At 41.1% G+C, this 21,354-nt stretch overlaps 9 protein-coding genes across 9 annotated transcripts; 3 read left to right on the top strand and 6 right to left on the bottom strand.

Moving 5' to 3' along the window:
• Positions 1-986: 986 nt before the first annotated feature.
• Positions 987-2,690, bottom strand: EXG2 (glucan exo-1,3-beta-glucosidase; the record flags this gene model as incomplete). Its single annotated transcript, XM_022611613.1, has 1 exon — positions 987-2,690. The coding sequence occupies one exon, from the start codon at positions 2,688-2,690 to the stop codon at positions 987-989; it is 1,704 nt and encodes a 567-aa protein (XP_022463005.1).
• Positions 2,691-4,044: 1,354 nt separating this feature from the next.
• Positions 4,045-5,721, top strand: DFG16 (Dfg16p; the record flags this gene model as incomplete). Its single annotated transcript, XM_022611612.1, has 1 exon — positions 4,045-5,721. One exon carries the CDS (start codon positions 4,045-4,047, stop codon positions 5,719-5,721), a length of 1,677 nt encoding a protein of 558 aa, XP_022463004.1.
• A 421-nt stretch (positions 5,722-6,142) lies between these two features.
• HMS1 (Hms1p) lies at positions 6,143-7,099 on the bottom strand (the record flags this gene model as incomplete). Its single annotated transcript, XM_022611611.1, has 1 exon — positions 6,143-7,099. The coding sequence occupies one exon, from the start codon at positions 7,097-7,099 to the stop codon at positions 6,143-6,145; it is 957 nt and encodes a 318-aa protein (XP_022463003.1).
• A 1,913-nt stretch (positions 7,100-9,012) lies between these two features.
• On the bottom strand, positions 9,013-11,172 carry EXO1 (Rad2 family nuclease EXO1; the record flags this gene model as incomplete). The annotated part of the gene is made up of 1 exon (XM_022611610.1): positions 9,013-11,172. One exon carries the CDS (start codon positions 11,170-11,172, stop codon positions 9,013-9,015), a length of 2,160 nt encoding a protein of 719 aa, XP_022463002.1.
• Positions 11,173-11,469: 297 nt separating this feature from the next.
• KNAG0B03140 (ankyrin repeat domain-containing DHHC palmitoyltransferase family protein) lies at positions 11,470-13,518 on the bottom strand (the record flags this gene model as incomplete). The annotated part of the gene is made up of 1 exon (XM_022611609.1): positions 11,470-13,518. One exon carries the CDS (start codon positions 13,516-13,518, stop codon positions 11,470-11,472), a length of 2,049 nt encoding a protein of 682 aa, XP_022463001.1.
• Positions 13,519-14,127: 609 nt separating this feature from the next.
• Positions 14,128-16,443, bottom strand: SHE4 (She4p; the record flags this gene model as incomplete). Its single annotated transcript, XM_022611608.1, has 1 exon — positions 14,128-16,443. One exon carries the CDS (start codon positions 16,441-16,443, stop codon positions 14,128-14,130), a length of 2,316 nt encoding a protein of 771 aa, XP_022463000.1.
• A 265-nt stretch (positions 16,444-16,708) lies between these two features.
• On the bottom strand, positions 16,709-18,667 carry HEL2 (E3 ubiquitin-protein ligase HEL2; the record flags this gene model as incomplete). Its single annotated transcript, XM_022611607.1, has 1 exon — positions 16,709-18,667. The coding sequence occupies one exon, from the start codon at positions 18,665-18,667 to the stop codon at positions 16,709-16,711; it is 1,959 nt and encodes a 652-aa protein (XP_022462999.1).
• Positions 18,668-19,116: 449 nt separating this feature from the next.
• On the top strand, positions 19,117-19,986 carry PEP12 (SNAP receptor PEP12; the record flags this gene model as incomplete). The annotated part of the gene is made up of 1 exon (XM_022611606.1): positions 19,117-19,986. The coding sequence occupies one exon, from the start codon at positions 19,117-19,119 to the stop codon at positions 19,984-19,986; it is 870 nt and encodes a 289-aa protein (XP_022462998.1).
• A 295-nt stretch (positions 19,987-20,281) lies between these two features.
• Positions 20,282-21,247, top strand: CYC2 (oxidoreductase; the record flags this gene model as incomplete). The annotated part of the gene is made up of 1 exon (XM_022611605.1): positions 20,282-21,247. One exon carries the CDS (start codon positions 20,282-20,284, stop codon positions 21,245-21,247), a length of 966 nt encoding a protein of 321 aa, XP_022462997.1.
• Between the last annotated feature and the right edge of the window lie 107 nt (positions 21,248-21,354).

Genomic DNA, 21,354 nt, shown 5'->3' with positions numbered 1-21,354 from the left:
TGGAAGTTAAAAATAAACCGGTAATTCAACAACGCTATCAGTGGGCTTTCCCCTGTTTTCCAGAGGTATTCAGTTGTAAACAAAGGGCCTTGTTTCCAACAAAGGGTAGGAATCGTGGGAGGGAGGGGCGTTACAGTGGTACACATATATGACGATGCAACTTACAAAACAGTGTGCACATACCGTCACTACTCATGAATCCTCGTATAGGGGTATTCAGGTACTCAACGCAGTGTAGGGTCCAAGGGTAAAAAAGCCGATGAGGTCATGACGACAACCAATGCGGAGAGAATGATTGCTGTATCGGTCTTTAGTGGCCGAAAGAAGACAGTATTTCTAAGCAGTGCCTTTCTGATTATCGGATTTTAGTTTGTCGTTTTCCACTTCAAAAGCGGGCGTGTGAGCATTTTTTTTTATTTTCCTTCCCGTTTTTGTAACAATGACGAAATTTTCCTGAATACACAGAGTCGTACGCGGGGGAAAAGCCAAATTACGCAGGCATACCTGTCCGCATTTTGTTACCAGTACAAGTTACTGCCCCCCCCCCAATGCTTTGTGATTCGCCCTGTTATTGTTCTACCTTGTGTTCTGTTGTTGTTTTTTGGATGGCGCTTCTCAGAGACAGACGTGCAACGTCATCGCGTACCGTTTAGTGACAGCACCCTGCTGAAGTGATACGTAACTGTGGTTATACAAGCACGATACATAACCTCGAGTTAGAGATTACCTCATCGAAGAGAACGAACGCATTAGGCCCTACGTAACTGTAACGTAGTTTAACTCAAAAGTTTATATAGATACCCGATCTAATTGGATTATAACAGCATCTTGAAACGTCACTCTGTTTCACAGTGATCCGTTTTGTACATACTACTATTTTTATCATCGACGAGATTTCCTCTAACTTACTATGAAATGATGCTTACAAATCTTGTTTGTTTAGCGAGATTTCTCGAAATCGATGATCGATTATGTAATAACGGAAATCACAGCAGGACTACAACGAGGGAAATGCATACTGGGAAGAGATAAAGAACCATTTTCCAGTAACCACTCAGCGCCCTCAATTCGGTGTCCTGCAAGTTGATCTTCCTAAATGATGAAGCAACCCCTTTTTTCGCTGCCGTGGAAGATGTTGTACGGCTCCCACTGGATGTTGGGTAAGCTAACGTGGACAAAGAACTGGAGAAATCTGAATCGATGGATCCAGACCCATCCGTGCTAAAGTACGTGTAGTTGTCAAATGGGACAGGGAACAGACCAGCTTCCTTCAATTGTAGATAATCCCATTCTGGTGCATTTTCTGTCTTCCAATTCCAGAAAATCCAACCTGTAGTCTTGGCGCTGTATGTGGCCAATTGTGCCTCAACAAATTGTCTCACTGCAATCTTGTATTCATCTGACCACTGATCTATCGGTTGATTAGAGGTGCAATTCCCCGATGGTGGCTGGGACGTTTCAAATGCTGTTGTGTTGTAGTATGACCCATCGTAACGGGCGCCAATGTTTACACCGTTCACCCACGTGGCACAGTCCGTAATTGCACCGGACCATTCACCAACTACGGCCGGGTGGTATTGCAATTCTTTGTTTATCGAATCTCCGAAATTGATAATGTTCATGATACGAGAGAATTGAGATTCCTGCAATTGACTGTCCGTGAACACCTCATAATGATGGTGATCTACAAGGACAGACTGTGCTGAATACGAAACGTTCGTTAAGTTGAAGTGACGGTTGGAGACATTTTTGAAGTGTGGGTTCAATTCCATATTCCAATGTCCAATAGACTGGAATGCATCATGTATAATAAATGTCGTGTTGTCACCTTTCCTCTGTTTCTCTTTGAACATATCAAAACCTTCATAATACACCTGGGTGACATCCCATATGTTCAATTTGGGGACCAATGGCTCGTTCATCACCTCAATACCAACAATAGGGTTGCTGCTGTTACCTCCGTTTAAATATTCATCAAACATAGCACCCCAAACGTTCAAAGTCAAAACTTTTGTGTCCATGTCGGACAACCATCCTAACTTGTTGTAAAAATTTCTTTGACCAGAGTTGTCAAATCCGTTTTGGGAACCTGGAGCACCGTGCAGGTCAATCCAAACGTTAAGCTCATACTTGCTTGCCCATTCAAGTGCTCTATTCAGGTAGTGAAGTTGTAAACCTTCCCCAACATATGGGTCCTCATAGGTGGCATTCCCAACGTACAAGTTTTCCTCGTGATCAAGCTTCCAAGCCCAATACCCAATTGGGATTCTCACCAAGTTAAACCCGTCATCTTTGATTTGCTTAAAATCGCTCTCTGTAATCCAAGTATCAAAATGCTCCGACAACAGATCTTTCGCTTTGTCATATCCGAGCTCCTGACATAGCGTGTATTCGTCTACAATTTGAGACATATTATGGTATGTGGAATTATACTGTGATACCATGTTGATTGCCTTATGGTACAATGAGGGAGTTATATATGGCTCAGTGACCAACCATCCACCCAGCGTTATACCTTGTACGCTAATTTGTGTATCGTTGGAGTAGTATGAGTCGAATCTTTTTTGTAGTACATTCAGTTCCTTATCATTCAGCTGGGCACCGTTTGACGCCACTGCGACGCGTGTCAAACAGCTGAGAGCAAACCATAGAAGATACAGTATGGGCCTTTTCCCGTCGAAAACGCCCATTACAAACAGGTAACAATATTCAACCCAAATGACTTAAGATGGAAGAGACAGTAATTGCTAATAACGTCTCTCCAACTGAAAAAAAAGTATCCCAAAGGGTTGATTTCTCGGGAACCTTCCTATATATATATACCAGAACAATATAATCAATTATTCTAAAATTGAACGTCATTTGTTACCAAGTAAACACTACGCACTTGCAGCTATGAATGAAAAACGGCAGAAAAAAAATCTCAGATGCTCCGCGTACTTAGGGCATTAAAGAAAATCGTGTTTACAATTACATTTCACCGCGTGCCACAGCGAACGGACACATTCCATTGAGCAGGAAGTTATTTACAGAACAAATAAGTCGAGCAATAAATCTCGCACTATACTGCACCCTTCGCCGTGTACGGAGGTCGCTCGAAGTTTTTCCTTTTTTTCGCGTCGAAACCTCACTATTCGTTTATATAAACAACGTTCATTACCCTTCTTGGTAATTCTTGCGTGTAACGGTCTCGAGCGAGAAGGTGGGGGTGGATGCAGTAATACAGCTTTCAGTGGGGGTTTTCTTTCCCATTCGTACCGTTCCCAGAAGGTAACCCTCCTCCGTGTCGTGGGTGGAAAGGCACGCCACGTCATACCTGAGGGAGCGCACTGAAATGACTGCCAATTATGAATACGGCTAGAGGTTTTACCACTTTATCAAGAGCCAGCCCATTTGTTACACGATGGATGGGTTCTTGTTTTTTGAATTTAAATGTAATGAATTAGCTACAGGGACACATGTTTAATGGACCATAACAGAGGTGTGCCTTTGAGGTGACCCAATATCAGCTTTACTGACAGTACCGTTTGCACGTAGAGTTCTCAGGCATTACACGAAAACTCCCCAAACTCCTCTTGACAGCATAATTGTCATCTACATATGCAGTTGCACACATAAAAGCAACATCATTACAGAATACTCGCTACGATATAAGGAAATTTATAAGCTTGTAGTATCCTTGTCTCTATGCACTTACAGGAGCTCTACTTGGGTTTTTTAACCGTATCAGCGCACTCAAGAATCAGGACGAGGTGCCTAGCGTCCCTTGCCGAGCGATAATGACGGCGATTCTTCTCCGTTTAATGAATTTTGAAATTTTTTTGCAGGATCCGGTATTCGTTTTTTTTTTTTATTCCTTCGTACCAGGGCGTTTTTCGAACATTGTATCCGTCGTTCATCGTGCTCATAGCAAACCGAAGATCACACCAGTAGTTAGTGTATATTCCAAGGTATAGTTGAACTCATCTGTGTAAGTGCAGGTTTATTAGACAAACCACCAAACAAATTGTTGGCCTTGTTGTCCATCACTTTATTTTCTTTTATATGACCCGATGGCTATATAACTCATTGCCCATCCGCATTTTGTTGTTACTGACCCTCCACATCTTCAAGGATGAATGCTCTACCGTTGAGGCAAACCTAAATTTTACGGATATGCCCATGAGGAATGAAGCGTGTCCAAGAGATATAAATGAATATTTTGGATTAAGACCTCCATCAAATCTGTATTGTGAACATAGTAGCAAAGCCAATAAGAATCTCACACTATCCCAGGTGCTTTCGGAGAGCTTATTAAAGGATTATCCCTCAAACTGCCATGCATCTATCTTGGGAAGTGGTTTTCTTAGCATCTATGACAATATGTCCAAACCTCTGATATTTAATAACGAACGGTATCGCAACTGGACCATTGCATATCCAACTCTTTTAATACAGTGCACTAACCGTACTTACAACGCAACCAATATTGTTCACTATAATGAAACGTTCCCATCTCAAGAAAACAACTTCACTGCTGTTTTAAAGGAATTTGTTCACAACTACACTATGTCCATGGATGACATTTATGACGATACTGAAAGGATGGTCTATAAAGACAAGTTTGTCGATGGTATTTTGATAATAACGTTTAGTCAGACAGCCGTGTGCGTTGCTTCCTGGATGGTGTTCCTGATCATATTATTTCTTCCTGCCAACAATTACAATACCAAGCTAAATATTGTAAAAGTATACGTTTTGCTGTTTGCACTAGTACAATCTGTGTACCTACAAAAGGCAAGCGCGGAGGTATTCCGGACTCAGTATATGGCTGATATCCAGGATGCATCGTACTATAAAAGCCACATAATGGATTCTGTAGGATATCGAATATGCGAAGTTTTTATCCACGTCATGGGACTTTTAAACTGGTGGTATATTATCTACTTCATGTTCCACCTAGATTCGAATCAAAAAAGAAAGAAAGTAGAGCATAAAAACCATATTCTGAGTACTATATTTTTTTTTCTGGTAACACATCGAAATGTTACGATCTTTACAGCGGGTGTCTTTTTTCTGGTAACGGACACAATCTTCTTTACGTTTCTTTTATGGAATGAAACCGTTATTTCTCTTCGGGTGCTTTATAAAGTTTCACAACTCTCCATAACAACAATGTTTCTCGGTTTAGTGGGATTTTTTTTGTCGCAAAAATTCCATTTTGTATTAGAACCGAAGCGGAGTATAAGCCAATCGAAACCCAATATGTTCGAAAAGTTGAAGAATATGTGGCGCAACTATTATGATACTATCCCCATTCTGATATACAATCTGGTTCTGATAGTGCTCCTGTACTTTACATCCATTTTCTTCAGTGCCAAGAATTTCTATATTTCCTCGTGGAAATACAACATCGTCTACTTCATGAAGCTACTTATCACTGTTAATTTTTGGGGATTGATCAGTGTATTGAGGAAGAGAGAGGCAACACTCAATAGAAAAACAATTCTGGGGAGAAAGATCCAAAACAGTAATAAATATTTTGTCAACCCGCACTCAAATTACGATTTAGGCGTTTCGAACAGCAATGGGACTAGTTCGATTTTAGAGACAAGCAACTCGTCCTCCATGAAAAGCACTACCCGTGTGCATGAGGACATCCATATCCCTAACAACACTTGGAAATCACACATATCAAAACTGAACGGCTGGAAGAAGATGAAGCGTAGGGAAAAAATGTAGCAAACAAGCGTCAAGCTCGGACTCCAATGAGCCCGTTTCAAACTCATACAATGATTCGGAGAGGGCTAACCCTCGTGAGCTCAATTTGTCAGTGTCTTTACTGGATAGAAGTTCAAATATGGGGTACACTGATGATTTCGTCTACTATCGGAATTCCATTTCAGATAGTGTGGATACGGAATTGGCCAGTAATTATATATTCAATCACGCGGAGAGTAATACACACTCAGAATAGTAGCATCTTTCTACTTAGCCGTACGTAGAGACAAGGAGGTGGGGGTACTGATTAGAAAGTTGCATTATATCATTTTTATTATTAAAGATAAAAGTATTCAGTGGGTATATCTAATATTAAACAGGGAAGTAAGAGTATAGAAAAAAAAACCAAGCTAATCCACTTATAGACGTTCTTCCAGGTTAATCAATTGATTATGTTTTGAATGTTATTATTTGTAGCGTTAAAAGTCTGGTCGTTGATACATTCTCTAACATGTTCGAATGTAAAGTAGGTGGTGTTCCTCTGTGGCGCTTCTGCACAGAAGTTGAAAATATGGTTGTCAACGTTGGATATTTGATTGTCCAACGGAGAGAAACTTTGGTTGTCACAATTTGGGTTAGAAAAGATTCCCACTGATTGACTCCTTGACGACGTGATTTCGGGCTGCTCTACTTTTATGGGCAGTTGACTTATACTATAGTTATTATTGTTCATTAGTTTTTTGTTTAACATTTTGTACTCGTTACACTTGTTCTCGAGGTGCGTCAAGTACTCGATCGTCTTTGTCAGTATGGTGCCCTTGTTCAACTTCTTTGTAGGTTGTAAACCATCCAAATCGTCGATGTCCTTTTGTGTTATCTCCTCACTGGAGGATTCTTTTTGTCCATATCGTATCGTTGGGACCAATTCGCTCAACTCAGCAATTTTGCTGTTTATACTTGTCCTGTACTTCTTTTCAATGTCATTATGAGAAGCCTTGACCTTCTTTCCTTTCTTATACTTCACTACCCCACGTGACCGGATGGGACTCACCGATGATACACGTGATATAGGACCTGAGTTTGAAGTACATACAGTAGCAGGCTCTGACATATCGTACCCTGGAGTAGACATGTTCAAATTCGAACTGTTATTAGTGATGAACGCGGGATCCATTTTGTGGAGACCATTACCCGTAGAATCAAGGTTGGTATTGGCTGTAACTGACATATTCATGCCGTTGCCATATTCGGTCTCAAAATTTTGTATTAAATCAAAGTCTGAAATGGCTTCGTGGCCCAGGATATTTTCCATCCCATGGGGACCGACGTAGAGATTATCGAACTCGCAATCTATTTCTGGTGCACTCATATTTGTGTATACAGTGCTGTAGTTACTCATATACTGTTTTCAACCGGAGCTAATCAATAGAAAACAAGCAAACAAGATGACAAATTTTTCTGTGAAGGATGAAACCGGAGAGACAGGGAATGAAATTTGAGAAGAGAATATACCTATATTTATATTCTTTTATTTCGGTATTAGCAAGATTATTTTAAAGGGTACAAAACAAAAGATAAGTGAGAAAGGAACATGGACCGTAAAATGTTCGTTTACCTCCGCACACATACGTGGAACATCGTGTCAATTTATATTCCAAGTGAATGGGAACGATGACAATCGCGAAAGATAAAGGAAAAAAAGAGAAGCCTAGAAGAAAACGCATCTCAAAGAGAAATACGCACGCATAAAATAAGGAAAATATCAGTTTAACAATGCCGCTTGCTTCTAGGTACATAAAAGCCACACTATACATAGAGTAAGCAAAAAAAGAACAATAAGTCACAGCAAGCGTGCCCCACATGAAAACCCTATTCTAGAGCCAAAAACAACAAAAAAGCAATTCCAGTGTCATACTCGAGAGAAGAAATGCAAGAGAAGGGAGCGGTATGCACTATTGCTTATAAAAAAATTCCGGTTTGGGACAAGAAAAACGGAGGTCCATTATTTTCCGTTTTGGGAGCCCTTACCTAATGTGTCGTACTCCGGTCCCAATGCCTGCCGCGTACGGAAGGAACGGAAAAAACGGGAGTGGGGGCGGGGTGCTCGCGGAAGCACGCGAAAAAATAAAAGAAACTTAGGGTGTGCCCTTCCGAGGCACACGGAATTCTTGCACGCGTATCTCTGTGCAAAATGCGGAAAAACAATGCTGCTCCGGGAAGCGTGCATTACCCCCACGCTTTTGCGATTGTTTAATTGCTTTTTGGCGTCCTGTTTTTGAACGAGAAATACGTTTTCCCGTACTGAACTGAAGTAGATCAAAAATGTGACTTGCGAAGAAAAAGCCGTGGGATAAATGAAAGCGTGGGGGTGAAGACAAAAGAGTGTGTTTTTTTTGTACTGTGGAAAAGCAAGAAATGCGCCGCCGGATATAAGAGCTTTCCCGGAAACCCAGTAGCACAGCAATATCACAGGGCTGGTGCATATGTGGACGTGGGAAGGGCGCAGGAGACAGGAGAAAAGAACACTAACCGAGAGGTTCTAGAACAGATCTCTATGGCTTTCTCTTTTTGTGAAAGTGTCGTGGGGATCCTTCAGTGCGCTTGGTAAAGAAACGAAAAATGTGACTCCCCCCCATCACGACGCGCTTAGCTTAAGCAAGCTGTAGACTTCACTTAATTAACAAATTCATGAGACTGTGTTCTCTGTCTGGAACGAGCATTGAATTACCTGTGTGCTATTTTTGTTCTGATTTCTTTTTAATCTGTTGACTGATAAAGTCAATCATGCACTTGCTGAACCTGACCCGTTGAGGTCCAGGAGAAAAAGGAACAAACAAATTGTCAATGGACGCAGCGGGAGGGGACCGTTTAGACCAGTATTAGTTCAGCAGAGGGTGGCTTATCGGAAATATAATTCCTTGACTCAATCATCTTTTTTTTATTTTTTTTAAAAAGCCCAGTTACTTCAATCCGCCACCCACTTTCAGTATTGTTTTTGTTGGGTGCCTGTAGTCTTCTTCATAACTTTAACAGCAACGGAAAAAAATACTTTTTTCCCTCTCTTTTGAACCTCTTCCCGTTCTAGCCCACGTCGCTGCGTATGGCCTACGGTACAGAAAGGCACAGAAATGGGTCTTTCCCCTTCGAGTCATTTCCGTGAACTAGTCAATATGTAAACGGAACCCACTTCCTCGCAGCAAGTCTTTTGGCGTTTGTGACAGCTAAATATGCATGGGGGTTGTTTTTCTATTTGACTCTGTATACAACATCTATTATGTGAATTTTAAATGATGCCACACGCTTGGGAAAATGCTAACTTCGATAGGCAAATTGAGAGAGTAGAGAGACGGATCTTGCTGCCGGGCGATTGCTAATTACAGGCTGCGAGCCTCGGCTGAGTTCAGATTGGCTTTTGTTAAACTTCAATTGCTTCCGGTCAATTGGTCTGTTTACGCCGCATACCTTTTTTCTGCCGTTCATGCCAACGGGGCCCCCTATGTCATCATCCGTAGATCGCCTTTTCACTCCAGCTTGCATTACAATCGATTTTCTTTTTAATTTACCGTCAATTTCGGATGATAATTTGGGAGCCGTGGCGAGTTGTGATTTGGGACGTGTCTTGTTCGGATCAAAAGAACTCAGCGGTTCACGGGCCGTTACTCCGAGACCGTTGTACCGAAACTGCGACAGTTTGTTTGAACAACCTACTATTCTTCTCTCGGATCCGTTATCTCTTGACGACAGGGTATTTCTTGTTTCCAAGGTTGTAATGTTCGTTTGGGGAGACCTGCGTTCATCATATGATGTAGTCCTTGAGTGGACTGCGGTCGCTCTGGGCTCGCCATTATCCTCTACTTCACTCAGTACTTCAGAATCATCCTCTTGACTGCTCAATGGAGAGACTTGCTGATCATCACTATCCTTCAAATCAAAACTTTTACCGTTTGGAATCTCAGGATACGAGCTGGGAATCTGGGTAGATGCAAGTGACGAAGGTACCTCAGTAGCGATATCGTCCTCTAGTGTGCTCGTCCTTGTTCCTAACACTGGAACCTTATCAATCCTCGCCTCAATAGTTGGGGTACGACTACTGCTGCTGAAGAACCTGCTTGCCGTTGTTTCTTTAGTGTTTCCAGGAATGGCAAGTTTCCGCCTATTTATGGTTTTGGTCAGTTTGTCAGGTTCAGTAGAGCGTTGCAAGACCCCTAGATTGTAGCTGCTCACCGAATGATGGCTCGGATCTGCCATTTTTGTGTTACTCCCCATTTTGGGGATTGTCACGTTCTGGCGATTTTGCACGCTGAAGAAACTATGTATGGATTTTGTCTTCAATGCCGGTTGCCCTAAATTATTTTCTGATTTAGAGGATAGCTCTATCTTGAGCTCTCGATTAACAAGTGGTTTCCTGTAGTCGTATGGATTCAAGTCACCATGCGCAATCTTAGAGTGTAAGATGTGATCGATCGAGTCAGAATCTATCGTGATAGCTTTTTCTTTGGTCTCCCTGTGAATTACTGGTCCAATACACCGCGCAATCTTCTGGGCGCACTTTTCAGAACTCAGTAAGCTATCTGGTATCTCGTTCAAGGGCACAATTTTGCCACTCATGGGACAAAAGACCCTTTGAAACTGAAAGGCGTAATTTGCCAGCTCGTACTCATCCAGAAAATTGGATGGAACCGATAGTTTCCCCTCTCTTTGGATTTGAAGTAATATTTTTTCCATCGAGTTGAGCCTTTGCACCAACTTCATGGCAGTCAAGATGCCGACTTTTGCTATCCCGTTGGTATAGTCGCATCCCGATAGACATACTAATGTTCTGAAGTTTGCTTGTGACAGTTGACCCAGAGGGAACTTTCTTGGTAATTTTTTAAAATCTGCAGAGTCGATTTCAATGCACTCACCGTAGTCGTTCAGCTTTGTGATTAATTTCTTACAACCAAAGACAAGCAAATCCGAATCTTCTGACAGAATCCCATCAACCATTCCCATCTTCTCTAAATAAACCATTTGTGAATCGGCCTCATATGGGGCTACTATGTAGGCAAGTGCATTATTCCGACAATAGTCAATAACGCATTTAGCCATCTCCGGTGTAATGTCCACACACTTTTGAAAAAAATCCATGGCGTTTGATTTTTCACCAGATTTCCATAATCTCTCCGCGATGGCCTTACTCTCTACTCTTTTTTCTCGCCTCTTTGTTTCGGTATCCTTCTTGACCGGTATGTTAGCCCCATCAAAAACCAGAAATGGTCTAATATTAAAAGTCTTAAGCATTGCAAATCGTTTGATAAAAAATTGCAGGTACTTATCAGTAGGTTTATTCATCGCTAACTCACAAGCACAAGAACATGCTGCTCTATGCAACCAGGCATACCCGTCAATAGCCAATGTTTGCCCCTCATATCGATGTAGAGTTACAGGGTTTTGGATTGGTTTCAACTGCGGCAGCAGGCCCTGGATACCCATGCTACTTTTGCTCACTGAGCTTTGGTTTTATGGATGCTACCGCTATGTAGTCCATCTGGGGTCCAGGCAAAGGGCAGATCTGCTACAGATCTTTATACCCACAATTTTTTCTTCTTCTTTTCTTTTTAACGCGAGGTTCGAAATAAACAAACAAAACGAACACAATACGATCGCGAAAATTTTTCTGGATTGAAGCCACTTGCTATATTGTGATATTGCAAGGTGATATAAGAACAATGTCAAACTTATTAGTTAGTTACATGATTTAATAGTCGTCCATCAAAGAAAATGCGTAGTCTAGGAGGCCTGGGGCATATTATATAGTCTAAAGTAGTCCACCACCTCCCCATTCAACAGCGCCTTCGAATTGTTTGGCAGTTGAAAGATTCGCAGCAAAGTAGGTGCGTTCGTTTGGCTTGAGAGCCAGAAATCCTTTATGTTTGTACACTTGCCATAGCTTGTAGCAGTATACCACGATGGTATATAACCAATCGTCTCCTTTCTTTTCTGTATTTCCTTCTCGCCAGGAAATCTCCATTCATCAAAACCCAGAAATTCAGCAACCACCAGCAATCGGTTAGTAGCTTCCGGGTCAGTACAATGAATTCTTGGAGTTATCAGATACTTTTTAGGACAAGTGGAAATATCTGCGGAAGCGCTTTCATCGCATTTAGCAGCCTCCCTGACGTCAAAGTAATCGTTACATATCTTAGTCTCTAAGCTCCGATTCCTTACGAACTCTTTGAGAAAAACAAGCTCAAACGTTGTAATACCATATGCTATCTTTCTCAACTGGAGCATTAAAAGATTCCCCACAAAAATGGCTTGAAATATAGTCCAAACCAAAAACAAAAATACTACTTTCAAGTTTTTGTACCCATGGCAAATAATGGTTCTGTTGAATAGAAAACATTCTGCTGTTTTCTCCATAAGCCCAAAATATCTCCAATTAAGTACTCCAAATGTCATGAGAAAGGTCTCGAGCAGAATCAAGAAAAAAATATACAGCTTGTGATTTTTCAATCCAACATCATTGTATATCCATGCGCAGTAATGGTCAAACCTGGCAACCTGTTGTTGATTCAACTTTGAGAGTGAACATCTGACGGGCTTTCTAATCCACGTTTTTAGACAGAAGGTGTGACAATTGAAGGAGCCAAGCTTGATTAATTTTTCAATGTCGTTTCGGATCAAATCAGTATCGGTTTCTTCAGGGATACATCCTGGATCTGAAAAAATCAGCCTCCCATAACAAAGCAGAAGTAAAGTAGAAAGAACTGGAAAAACGAAGTTCAAATAGTATTCGTTGTTGAAAAACACCTCCTGCAGATGCACCAACCATAGGACAATAAAAGTACCCATATTGACTAAAAAAACGCCCACCATCATCGGCGTTTCCAAAATACTGGAGTGGTCAGTTTCGGGAGGAGTATACGATTGCAAAACAAAAAGTTTCACTACTTTTATAAGTAATGGTGTCAGAAATATGACAGGGAGTACCGCGAAAAAAGTGGGAATGAGCCCTGAATTAAGTATAAGGAAACCACAAAGAGCGAATGGTATGGAAAATGTTATAGCATTTCTCCAAAACCTGTTAAATCTATATCCTAGAGGTTTTCCCTTTGTTATCCAAGCACAACTCTTGCAAGGCTTTATGAAAATATCCAGGTTCCTCGATTCTTTTGCGATATCAGAAACAGTCTTCATGTCCTTGGTAGTCTTCGTAAGATCTGCTCCGTAAGTAAGCAGATATTTAACCACTCTTCGGTTCCCACTCAATACCCCATTGTGCAAGGAAGTATAACCCTGTAAATCCTGTTGCGTTATATCAGCCCCAAATCTCAAGATAGAATATACCGACCATTCGTCACCTTGATATGCTGCAAGAGACAGCGCAGTTTCACCATATTTATTTTTGGCGTTCAATTCTAACCTATGCAGGTCAACAAGTGTAAAGAGGACATAAAGAACAGCCATAACATTCCCACTCTTCACTGCCTCGTGAAGGAGCGTGTTTCCATCTTTATCACAGCTATTGGTGTTGGCACCATTTTGGATCAAAAAGAACATTACATATATGTAACCATATCGTGTTGCCCATTGCAATGCAGTCCCTACGTCAGTATTGTCACTTCCCAAGTTAACATCAACTCCATTTTTGACTAGATATTTCACCACAGCCAGTCTGTTGCAGGTGCTGGCCCAATGTAAACCCGAAGCACCTGAGTTGCCAATCCCATCCGATTCAATAACGTGTTTCTTTTTCTCTACATAATACTTCACCTTTTCCAAATCACCACTTTGGCAAGCAGAGTGATATAGAGCCAGGTCGTTTTGTAGCCTCATTGCACGCAGACGTTGTTGCACATTCAAGTTTTAAAGGTACGAACAGTTTTTTTTTTCAGTTAGTTTATATTAATAAGATTCGTTTAATGCTCGTTCATATATGAAACACTTTGCATGGACTGCACGCTCGGAATCCAGTTTTTACACATCACTTTTTCAAGAGGTGTCCCCATCGAACTATTTATGTGGGCGCAGCGGTCGCGAACTGCGAGTAGTGTTAGAAGCACCGGTAGTTTTCAGCGGCCTCACGTGTCATCTGCATAAAAGCGAATCAAAAAATTCCCTCGCTCACTTTCTCGAAATAAAACATATTACTTCTTTCAGACTAAACCGAGGAATATTAACCTTTCTGCAGTTCTATATTCTTCAAATTAACTTCTTGGCGGAGTACCGGGGTGCAGAAGTTGCTTCTGTCTTTTTTTTTTGGCATCGCCAAAGACAAGGGTAAAAGCAAGGAACTTCTTTCCCCCTTCCTCTTCCTCTGGCAAGCTAAAAATTAGCAGACGAGAAATTTCAGGTTTGCTTATGAGCGATGCAAGGTTATATAGAAACTATGTTGTTGTGCCTAATCCGTGTGTATTTCGTGCTTGGGGATCTATCTTAGACTTATCACTTCAGTTTAGCTAGTATTATTGTGATGAGTTCTGTATCTTGCTTTGGAATATCGTCCTTTTTCTGTAGCAGTTCTAAGGCATCTTTCAGCTTGGGGATCTCCTCAAGGGATAATACCTTCTTATAGTCGTCGTGCGATACAGAGTTTTCTTCAGGAGTCAGCTCGAATAACGAGTAAAACAGGCTTAAAAGTCTCTGTCTTAATGCTTCATCGTCCATCTGTTCGATAAATACAGTAGCACAATTTTTGATCAGTTCCTCTTGTTTCAGCAGATCTTTTGCAACAAAAGGGATAGTATTCGCAATGTTCGCAAAGATTGCAGCAACAGCCCTTTGTGATTTGATATCGTCCAGCAGGAGTAGTTTAACCAAAACGGTAAAGTTCTTAAAACTCTGGGGATTGTCAAAATTGAAAAATTTAACAGCAATAGCCATGGGATGGCTCATTAAGTTGCAAATTAACTCCAGGTCTGATCTTTGCAATACCACATTTTCGTCTAGCATCAGATTTTCAATCTTTGACCAATAAACTCCATTGGAACATATCGCTTTACAAATATCTTCACCCGCAGATCCTGAAAATGACGCTAGATTAGTTAGTGCCAGCAGACTTTCGTATTGATCCGCTGTTGTTAAGATACCTTCCTTGAAGAATACATTATCCTCTTCCACTCCTGCATCGATAATAGGTAGCAGATCAAAAAGAAACTGCAGCGCGTTCATGGGTGAATATTTGTTGAAGATCAACGACGGGTCTGTATAAATGAGAATCCTTGTCAACGACCTGTATGCCAATACTCTTGAGATGTCGCCGCTCTCTTTGCCTGTTTGGTTCATCAAACACTCCAATACTACGGTAGTTGCTCCCTGTTCAACTACTTTTACAATGCTCTTCCGCTCCCGTGTTAGATTGTAAATAATTCTAATAAACTGTTGCCGAGCACCCTGAGTCAAATCCGGTAGTTTCGTCTTCAGATCAGATATAATATTAGTTTCCAGAATGTTTTGTTGATTGAACCTAACCACGGCCATTTTATCGTCCTTCATCCCTTCATCGCCCTCTTGCAGATTTGGACTTTTCAGATCGGAATAGGCCTTTAAGTCCCGCAGTGACTTGGGCTCTTTAGAGCTGCTATCATCAGGGAGCGTGCCCAGATTTGCCATTATGACCATCAGTCCATATAAGTTATGCCCCTCAACTCTTCCCTCCTTCATCATGTTTACCAATTCCGGACAGAAAAAGTTATGGTGTCTCAAAAGAAACTTGCAAAATGTTTTCAAGCTTATGTACGCCAATCCTTCAATAGCATATGGCAATTCATCAGAGTTTCCTTTTCTCGACTCTTTGAGGAAGTTTTCTATCAGCGAAACTGTCAGCTGGTGTATCGAGATGTCCTTCAGTTTTGTGAAAGACCAGGTTTTGATGAGTACCAATGACGAATAAATCTTGTATTCTGGAACTCCGTAAGAGAGTTCCAACACGTGCATGTAGTTCTCAGAGATATGGACTCTCACATTCTCATCTATGCAAGCGATAGCCAGTAGTTTCAGTAGACTTATCACAAAGTCTTGGTCTGGCTCCTGTACAGTAGCTTTTGATTGGAGAAGTTTGTCAAGATCTTTACCCAACATAACACTGGAACACAGAGCAGTAAAAGCAGGGTACAGTTCTCTGAGAATGGCAACAATAATAGCCAAAGGGTCATTGCCGACATCAGCCTCAGCCTCAATAACGAGTTCATCGATGAAGTTTAGTAACTGCGTTTCAAACTCATTGTGGAACTTTTCGTCCAATTGACTAAAAATAACCAACCCCATAGCTCTGATATCCGGTTCCATCATTCTTAAGCAAATGTCTGTCACGAGCCATTTCAGATCGTCAAACTTATATGTGAACTTATGCAACAACTGCAAAATGCAGCTCAACAGGAAATGGCTGTTTTGATCTTCCCCACAATGTATCCTGTGTTTTAGCTCTCCTAACAATGGTTTTGTTTCCTCGACGTTTTTGTGGACACCAATTAGCACATGAACCGATTTGTTACCCAAGGATCCAAAAAGTGTAACTGCGAAATTAGGATCTTTTTTAACAAGGTCTCCCAGATGCTTTCGTGTCTCGCTGTGATCTTGATACGCCCTTGTAATGACTGTCTCCAATTCCTCTTTCTTTTGGGTTTCTTGCACAAGGGGATTTTCTTGCCCAAATATCATATCGAGCGCCGAATTGTGCTTTGCCGGCAGAACCGGCGCCTGCAGTTTTTGGTCAAACTGACTACACAAATCTCTTATAACTTCTTCTGAGTCTTGCACCATTACAGGATATGAACGGATTAAGGGCTTGGGGTCCTGGTCTTCTTACACTGGAACCACTACCACCTTGTTCGAGAATTGCTAATTTCACTCCAACAAAAAGTACAAAAAAAAACCTGAACGGTGGGCGCCTCCCTGCACAATATGAGACCCCAGTATATGGTTGTTAGTGGTTTGAAACGTAAAGGTTGAATGCATTATACTTATGTAATTCTATCAATCTACTTAACATGTTTTACTTCATGAAAAGACAAAATGTCCCTCCCCTCTACATACCAATGTGGAACAGTAGTTGCTTCTGTTTCCCCTTTCGCTTGCTGTTCCCGTTGTCTCGTATTGTCAAATTCGCGAGCAAATCACTATCTTCAGACTTAGCTTTGGGTTCACCTCTAGTTTTCCCCCATTGTTTGGGATCTGGAAGGACAGTCTCATGTACTGGAGGAATATAAACCTTTGGTTTTGGTGTTGGTAACGACGGTAAATTCAAGTCCGCCAATTTATCCCTCTTGATTGAACTGTTGTAAGGTTTGCTCGTTCCAGGTCCCTTTGGTTGAGAGTCTCGTAGCGACTCGTTGAGAGCTACAGAGTTCAAAGAGCTAGTAGAGCTCCCAGGGTGAGTAGGTTTTGGAGTTGGACGAGTTGATAAACTTGGCAAGTTATTCAAAACAGGCTTTCTGGTGTTGCTAAACGTTTTCTTCACTTGATAAGGTGACGTGAAAGGGTCATGATTTGGTGCGGGTGCTTTTAGAGTGGGTAAGTTTCGAAGGTTTGTTCTACTGCTACTGGCAGAACTTTTGCCGCTACCTCCACCAACGTTACTACCCCACTCTCCACTTACTACGGTTCTGAAATTCTCACTCGAAAGAGAGGGTAGCTGTAAATCTCTCTTTAATGTTTGTTGTTCATGCGAGTTGTATATGTTGTTCAGTTCCTTATATTTAGGGGAGTTCGCATGGTACGTTTCTGCCAAATTATGAATCAAAGCATAGACGTCCGCTTCTGGTGACACAAACAACGTCTTGTACGCATTTACTAAATCTTCGGCTCTTAGTTTGTTATTGTCATAATCCTTATTGAAGGATAAAAATGTGCGAAACTGATCCTGATTATTATTCAGGTAATGTTTTGCTCTACCTTCCAATCGAGACTTCTTCATTTCTGGAGTCTCCTTGTTTGCTCTATTACCCAGGGAATTGGATCGATCAATATCATAATCGTTGGTTTCTCTTATCACCCTGGAAGGTGCTGAAATAAAAGTTGACAGTTCGGACTGGAAGAACTTTGGTTTACCTCTGATGATGTCACCATGTTCCTTTAGGATATGCGCTTGTAACTCCAACTCGTCTCTAAACACAACGAACTTTGCATCCAGACAAGAGGGCACAGTACATGCGTAATGACAACCCTTGAAATGATCAAACAGCTGCTCATAGTCTCTGAAATATTGAGGCGAATGTGGCTCAATCTTATCGCAAATGTGACACTTTTCATGCTTCTCCCTCATGTGCAGGTACAATTCGTCGTCCGAGTAAAATCTTTTCCCAGAGCAAAAAGCACACATTGGATGACCTTTAAAACCTTCAGAATCGCCCCTCGATTGATGGTTACGCAACTGGTTTTGGGTGTAGACTTTTAGTTCGCCAGGGAATGCATGTTTGTGAGTCGCACAAATCATACATATGCATTTATTGTGCCCCGACTTCAAATGCTCATTGTAAAGTTTGAATGACCCATAATCTTTCTGCCTATCCTCTTGGTCTTTACAAAAACGGCAGTTGTAAAGTAACAGGCCCAACGTAGCTGTAGCGACTCTCTCAGACGTGAATCTGATACCAAACTTTTCATTAAAGATGACTTTCTTGGTAGCATCAAAGCTCTTGTACTCAGAGTGTATTTCTTCAGTGAATACAGTCTCTTTAACGTCACTTCTACAGATCAAACAAATCTGTTTCTTAAATAGAGCTAGTTGCCGGAACGAACACTTGTGACAGGCCCTGTGGTTACATGGCGTCACCGCCGCAAACTCCACCTTGTCAGCACAAATCAAACACAAGTCCTCGTCCTCAGTATCACTCTTCCCAGCACTTTCACCTTGAGGATAACGGCCAGCGGTACTACTGCTACTGGGACGCTTGTTGTCCCCATTTTGAGGGCCTTGCGTCCGCCTAAAATTGCGGTTCCTCGGCTTCTGTACACTCCTGGCACCTTGATCTTGCGTTGAGCTCATGTTTAGACCTTTGCAGTGACGCAGCTGCTTCAAAACGAACGAAAACCAGATCTGAACTGCCGTTCATCAGCTTACGTCAAAGCACGTTTTCTTTAGCATTTTTCATTTTTCATTTTTTTTATTTTTTTCGTTCCTCCAAAACTGCGTCCTGAATAAAAAGGTGTCAAGCCACCCCGAGACCAAACGGAGTCTGTTCCCCTTCCTCGTAATATACTGTAGTTTATTGAACAGAGAAGTATTCTGTGAACCATCCACATATATACGTTAAAAAGTTTGGGAAACGTTTTGTAGGATTGTGCACTTTCTCTCTTTGGTTAACTTTCGAGTCGAGACTATTTTTAAATTCTTTGTCTGCAGACTGGACGGCAAGGCTTTGCGCTTGTATAGGAACAAAACGGTTAATATTTTCTGTTGTATCTTTTCTGCTTTATAAAAAGCAAGTTAAAAGTATGTCAGATTACAGTTACGAGGAAGCCGAGGATGAGTATCTTCAAAGACCAAGGTTTTCTGACTCTCCAGAATATAAGGAACTGAGAGACAACATAGTCGAGCAACTATTTGAAATTAACGGGCAAATAGGAACTCTACAACAATTCAACTCTACTCTCAATAGCTTTCTGGACAATGGGAACATCAAGGCGAAGATTGTTGATAAAATCGATAAAAAATCTGTAGAGAACATCAAGAAAGTAAGAACTCTGATTGAAAAGGTTAACGATCTAGTTGTAAAAGTCGACAACATCGAAGAAACGAGCCTGGACAAGACACAGATAATATCGAGAGAGAAACTGAACAGAGATGTCAAAAATTCTTTGCAACAATTCCAGAATACTCAGCTTGAATACACAAAAGTCATGAAGTTGATTAATGAAAAGGCACAGGCTAAGCTGGATGAAACCCAAGCGGCATTTAGACAAGAGGTAGAAAATGATACACAGAGCCTGGATGCCCAACAGTATAATAATGTGGAGAATACATTCAGCCAAATGGTTATTGAAATGGATCCAATTAACAATGAAGAATTCGTCTATCAGCAAAACTTGATACGAGAGAGAGAACTCGAAATTAGCAACATAGAGCAAGGTATAGTGGACTTGAATGAGCTATTTCATGATTTAGGCAACGTGGTACAGCAGCAGGGGTCTATGGTAGACAATATCGAAGCAAATATATTTACGGCAGCAAGTCACACCAAGAACGCCTCTCAAGAGCTACAAAAGGCGTTAAGATATCAAAGGAACTCCAGTAAATGGTGTGTTTATCTTTTGATAGTGCTATTGATATTCCTTATCTTGATGATTCTGATTACACTAATATGAAATATCAATGTCCAGAAATTTAGTTGAAGGCGCTGGTAATCGATGCAGGTATATCGTAGAATTTTTGTAGATATATATTATGTGTATATACTACTGCTGGGAGTAAGCCAAGAGGACTAAACTGAAGTAAGTCTCATGTTGTAGTATAATCCATAATACAGTTTATGTAGAACGTAGATCGGGTTCCAATTGTGAATTTTTATTCCCTATTTTTTAAAGTTGAAGAAAGAGAATCATCAACATAAAGACAGGCAGCAATATTGATAAATTTATAACCATAGGAGAAGAACTTTGCATGTCATTTCCTAGGAGTGTATTCAACACTCAATTCAAAAGACTATACAGCTTTTTTCCGAGACGAATTCCCACCAAGAACCGATCGAAATATCTAGTTACCATTTCTGGTGTTACTGTCGCAGGTGCGTACTTCTACATTGAAAACAAACGCAGGCCTAAATATCCAGTAGAACTATGCCCCGAGTATTTCACCAAATACAAAATTACGAAAAGAATTGACATTGATCGGCATCATTACCTCTTGGAACTAACTCCTTTAATACCGCAGGCAAATAACATCTGGGAGCAGGTAAATGCCCGCAAACTATGGTCTGTTGAAGTTAAACAACCAGAGCTGATGGTAGTGAGAAACTATACACCATTGCCTCTTAAGTTTACAGAGGATGATACGCTAAAGCAACTGGAGGCCGGTCAGAACAACCATGGGAAATTGATCTTTTACATGAAAAACTATGATGAGGGTGAAGTGGCAAAATGGATACGTTCCCTACCTCAAAATCATCAAGTTGATATAAGAGGTCCCTTCGTTGAATACGAAATACCGAAAGGTGTCAACGTGATCAACTTTTTCACTGCGGGTACAGGCCTTGTAAGTGCATTGCAGGTAATGTTGAATACGTCGGCTCCTTATACTTCTACGATGCATGTTTTCCATTCGTGTAAGCAATCCAAAGAATTGGGTCCACTCTTCGGCATACTCCAAGACCTCCAGAAAAACAATCCCTTTTTTACATATACCATGTTTGATTCCTCGAAGCACACAGATATCAGATCACAATGGAAGACATTCGAACTATTGGTTCCGAGCGCTACCAAGATAAGGGGCGGGGTTTCTTTGGTATGTGGACCAGAGGATTATATAACAGCAATAGCCGGTAGAAAACTAGTCCCACTGCAAGGTCCTATTGGCGGAATCTTGAAACAAAAGGGCTGGACAAACGACAATGCGTTCAAACTTTCTTGAATATATGTAAAATGGCTCTGTCAAATACAACCATAAAATTTAAATATTCTAATTACAATATTGATACAATCTCAATGGTCAGTTCTATCGATTATTGGTCTAGGGGG

The sequence above is a fragment of the Huiozyma naganishii genome, chromosome 2, assembly GCF_000348985.1.
Source record: "Huiozyma naganishii CBS 8797 chromosome 2, complete genome".
Lineage (NCBI taxonomy): Eukaryota > Fungi > Ascomycota > Saccharomycetes > Saccharomycetales > Saccharomycetaceae > Huiozyma > Huiozyma naganishii.
Note: the sequence above shows the minus strand (reverse complement) of the source record. Positions and strands in the feature narration are given on the sequence as shown.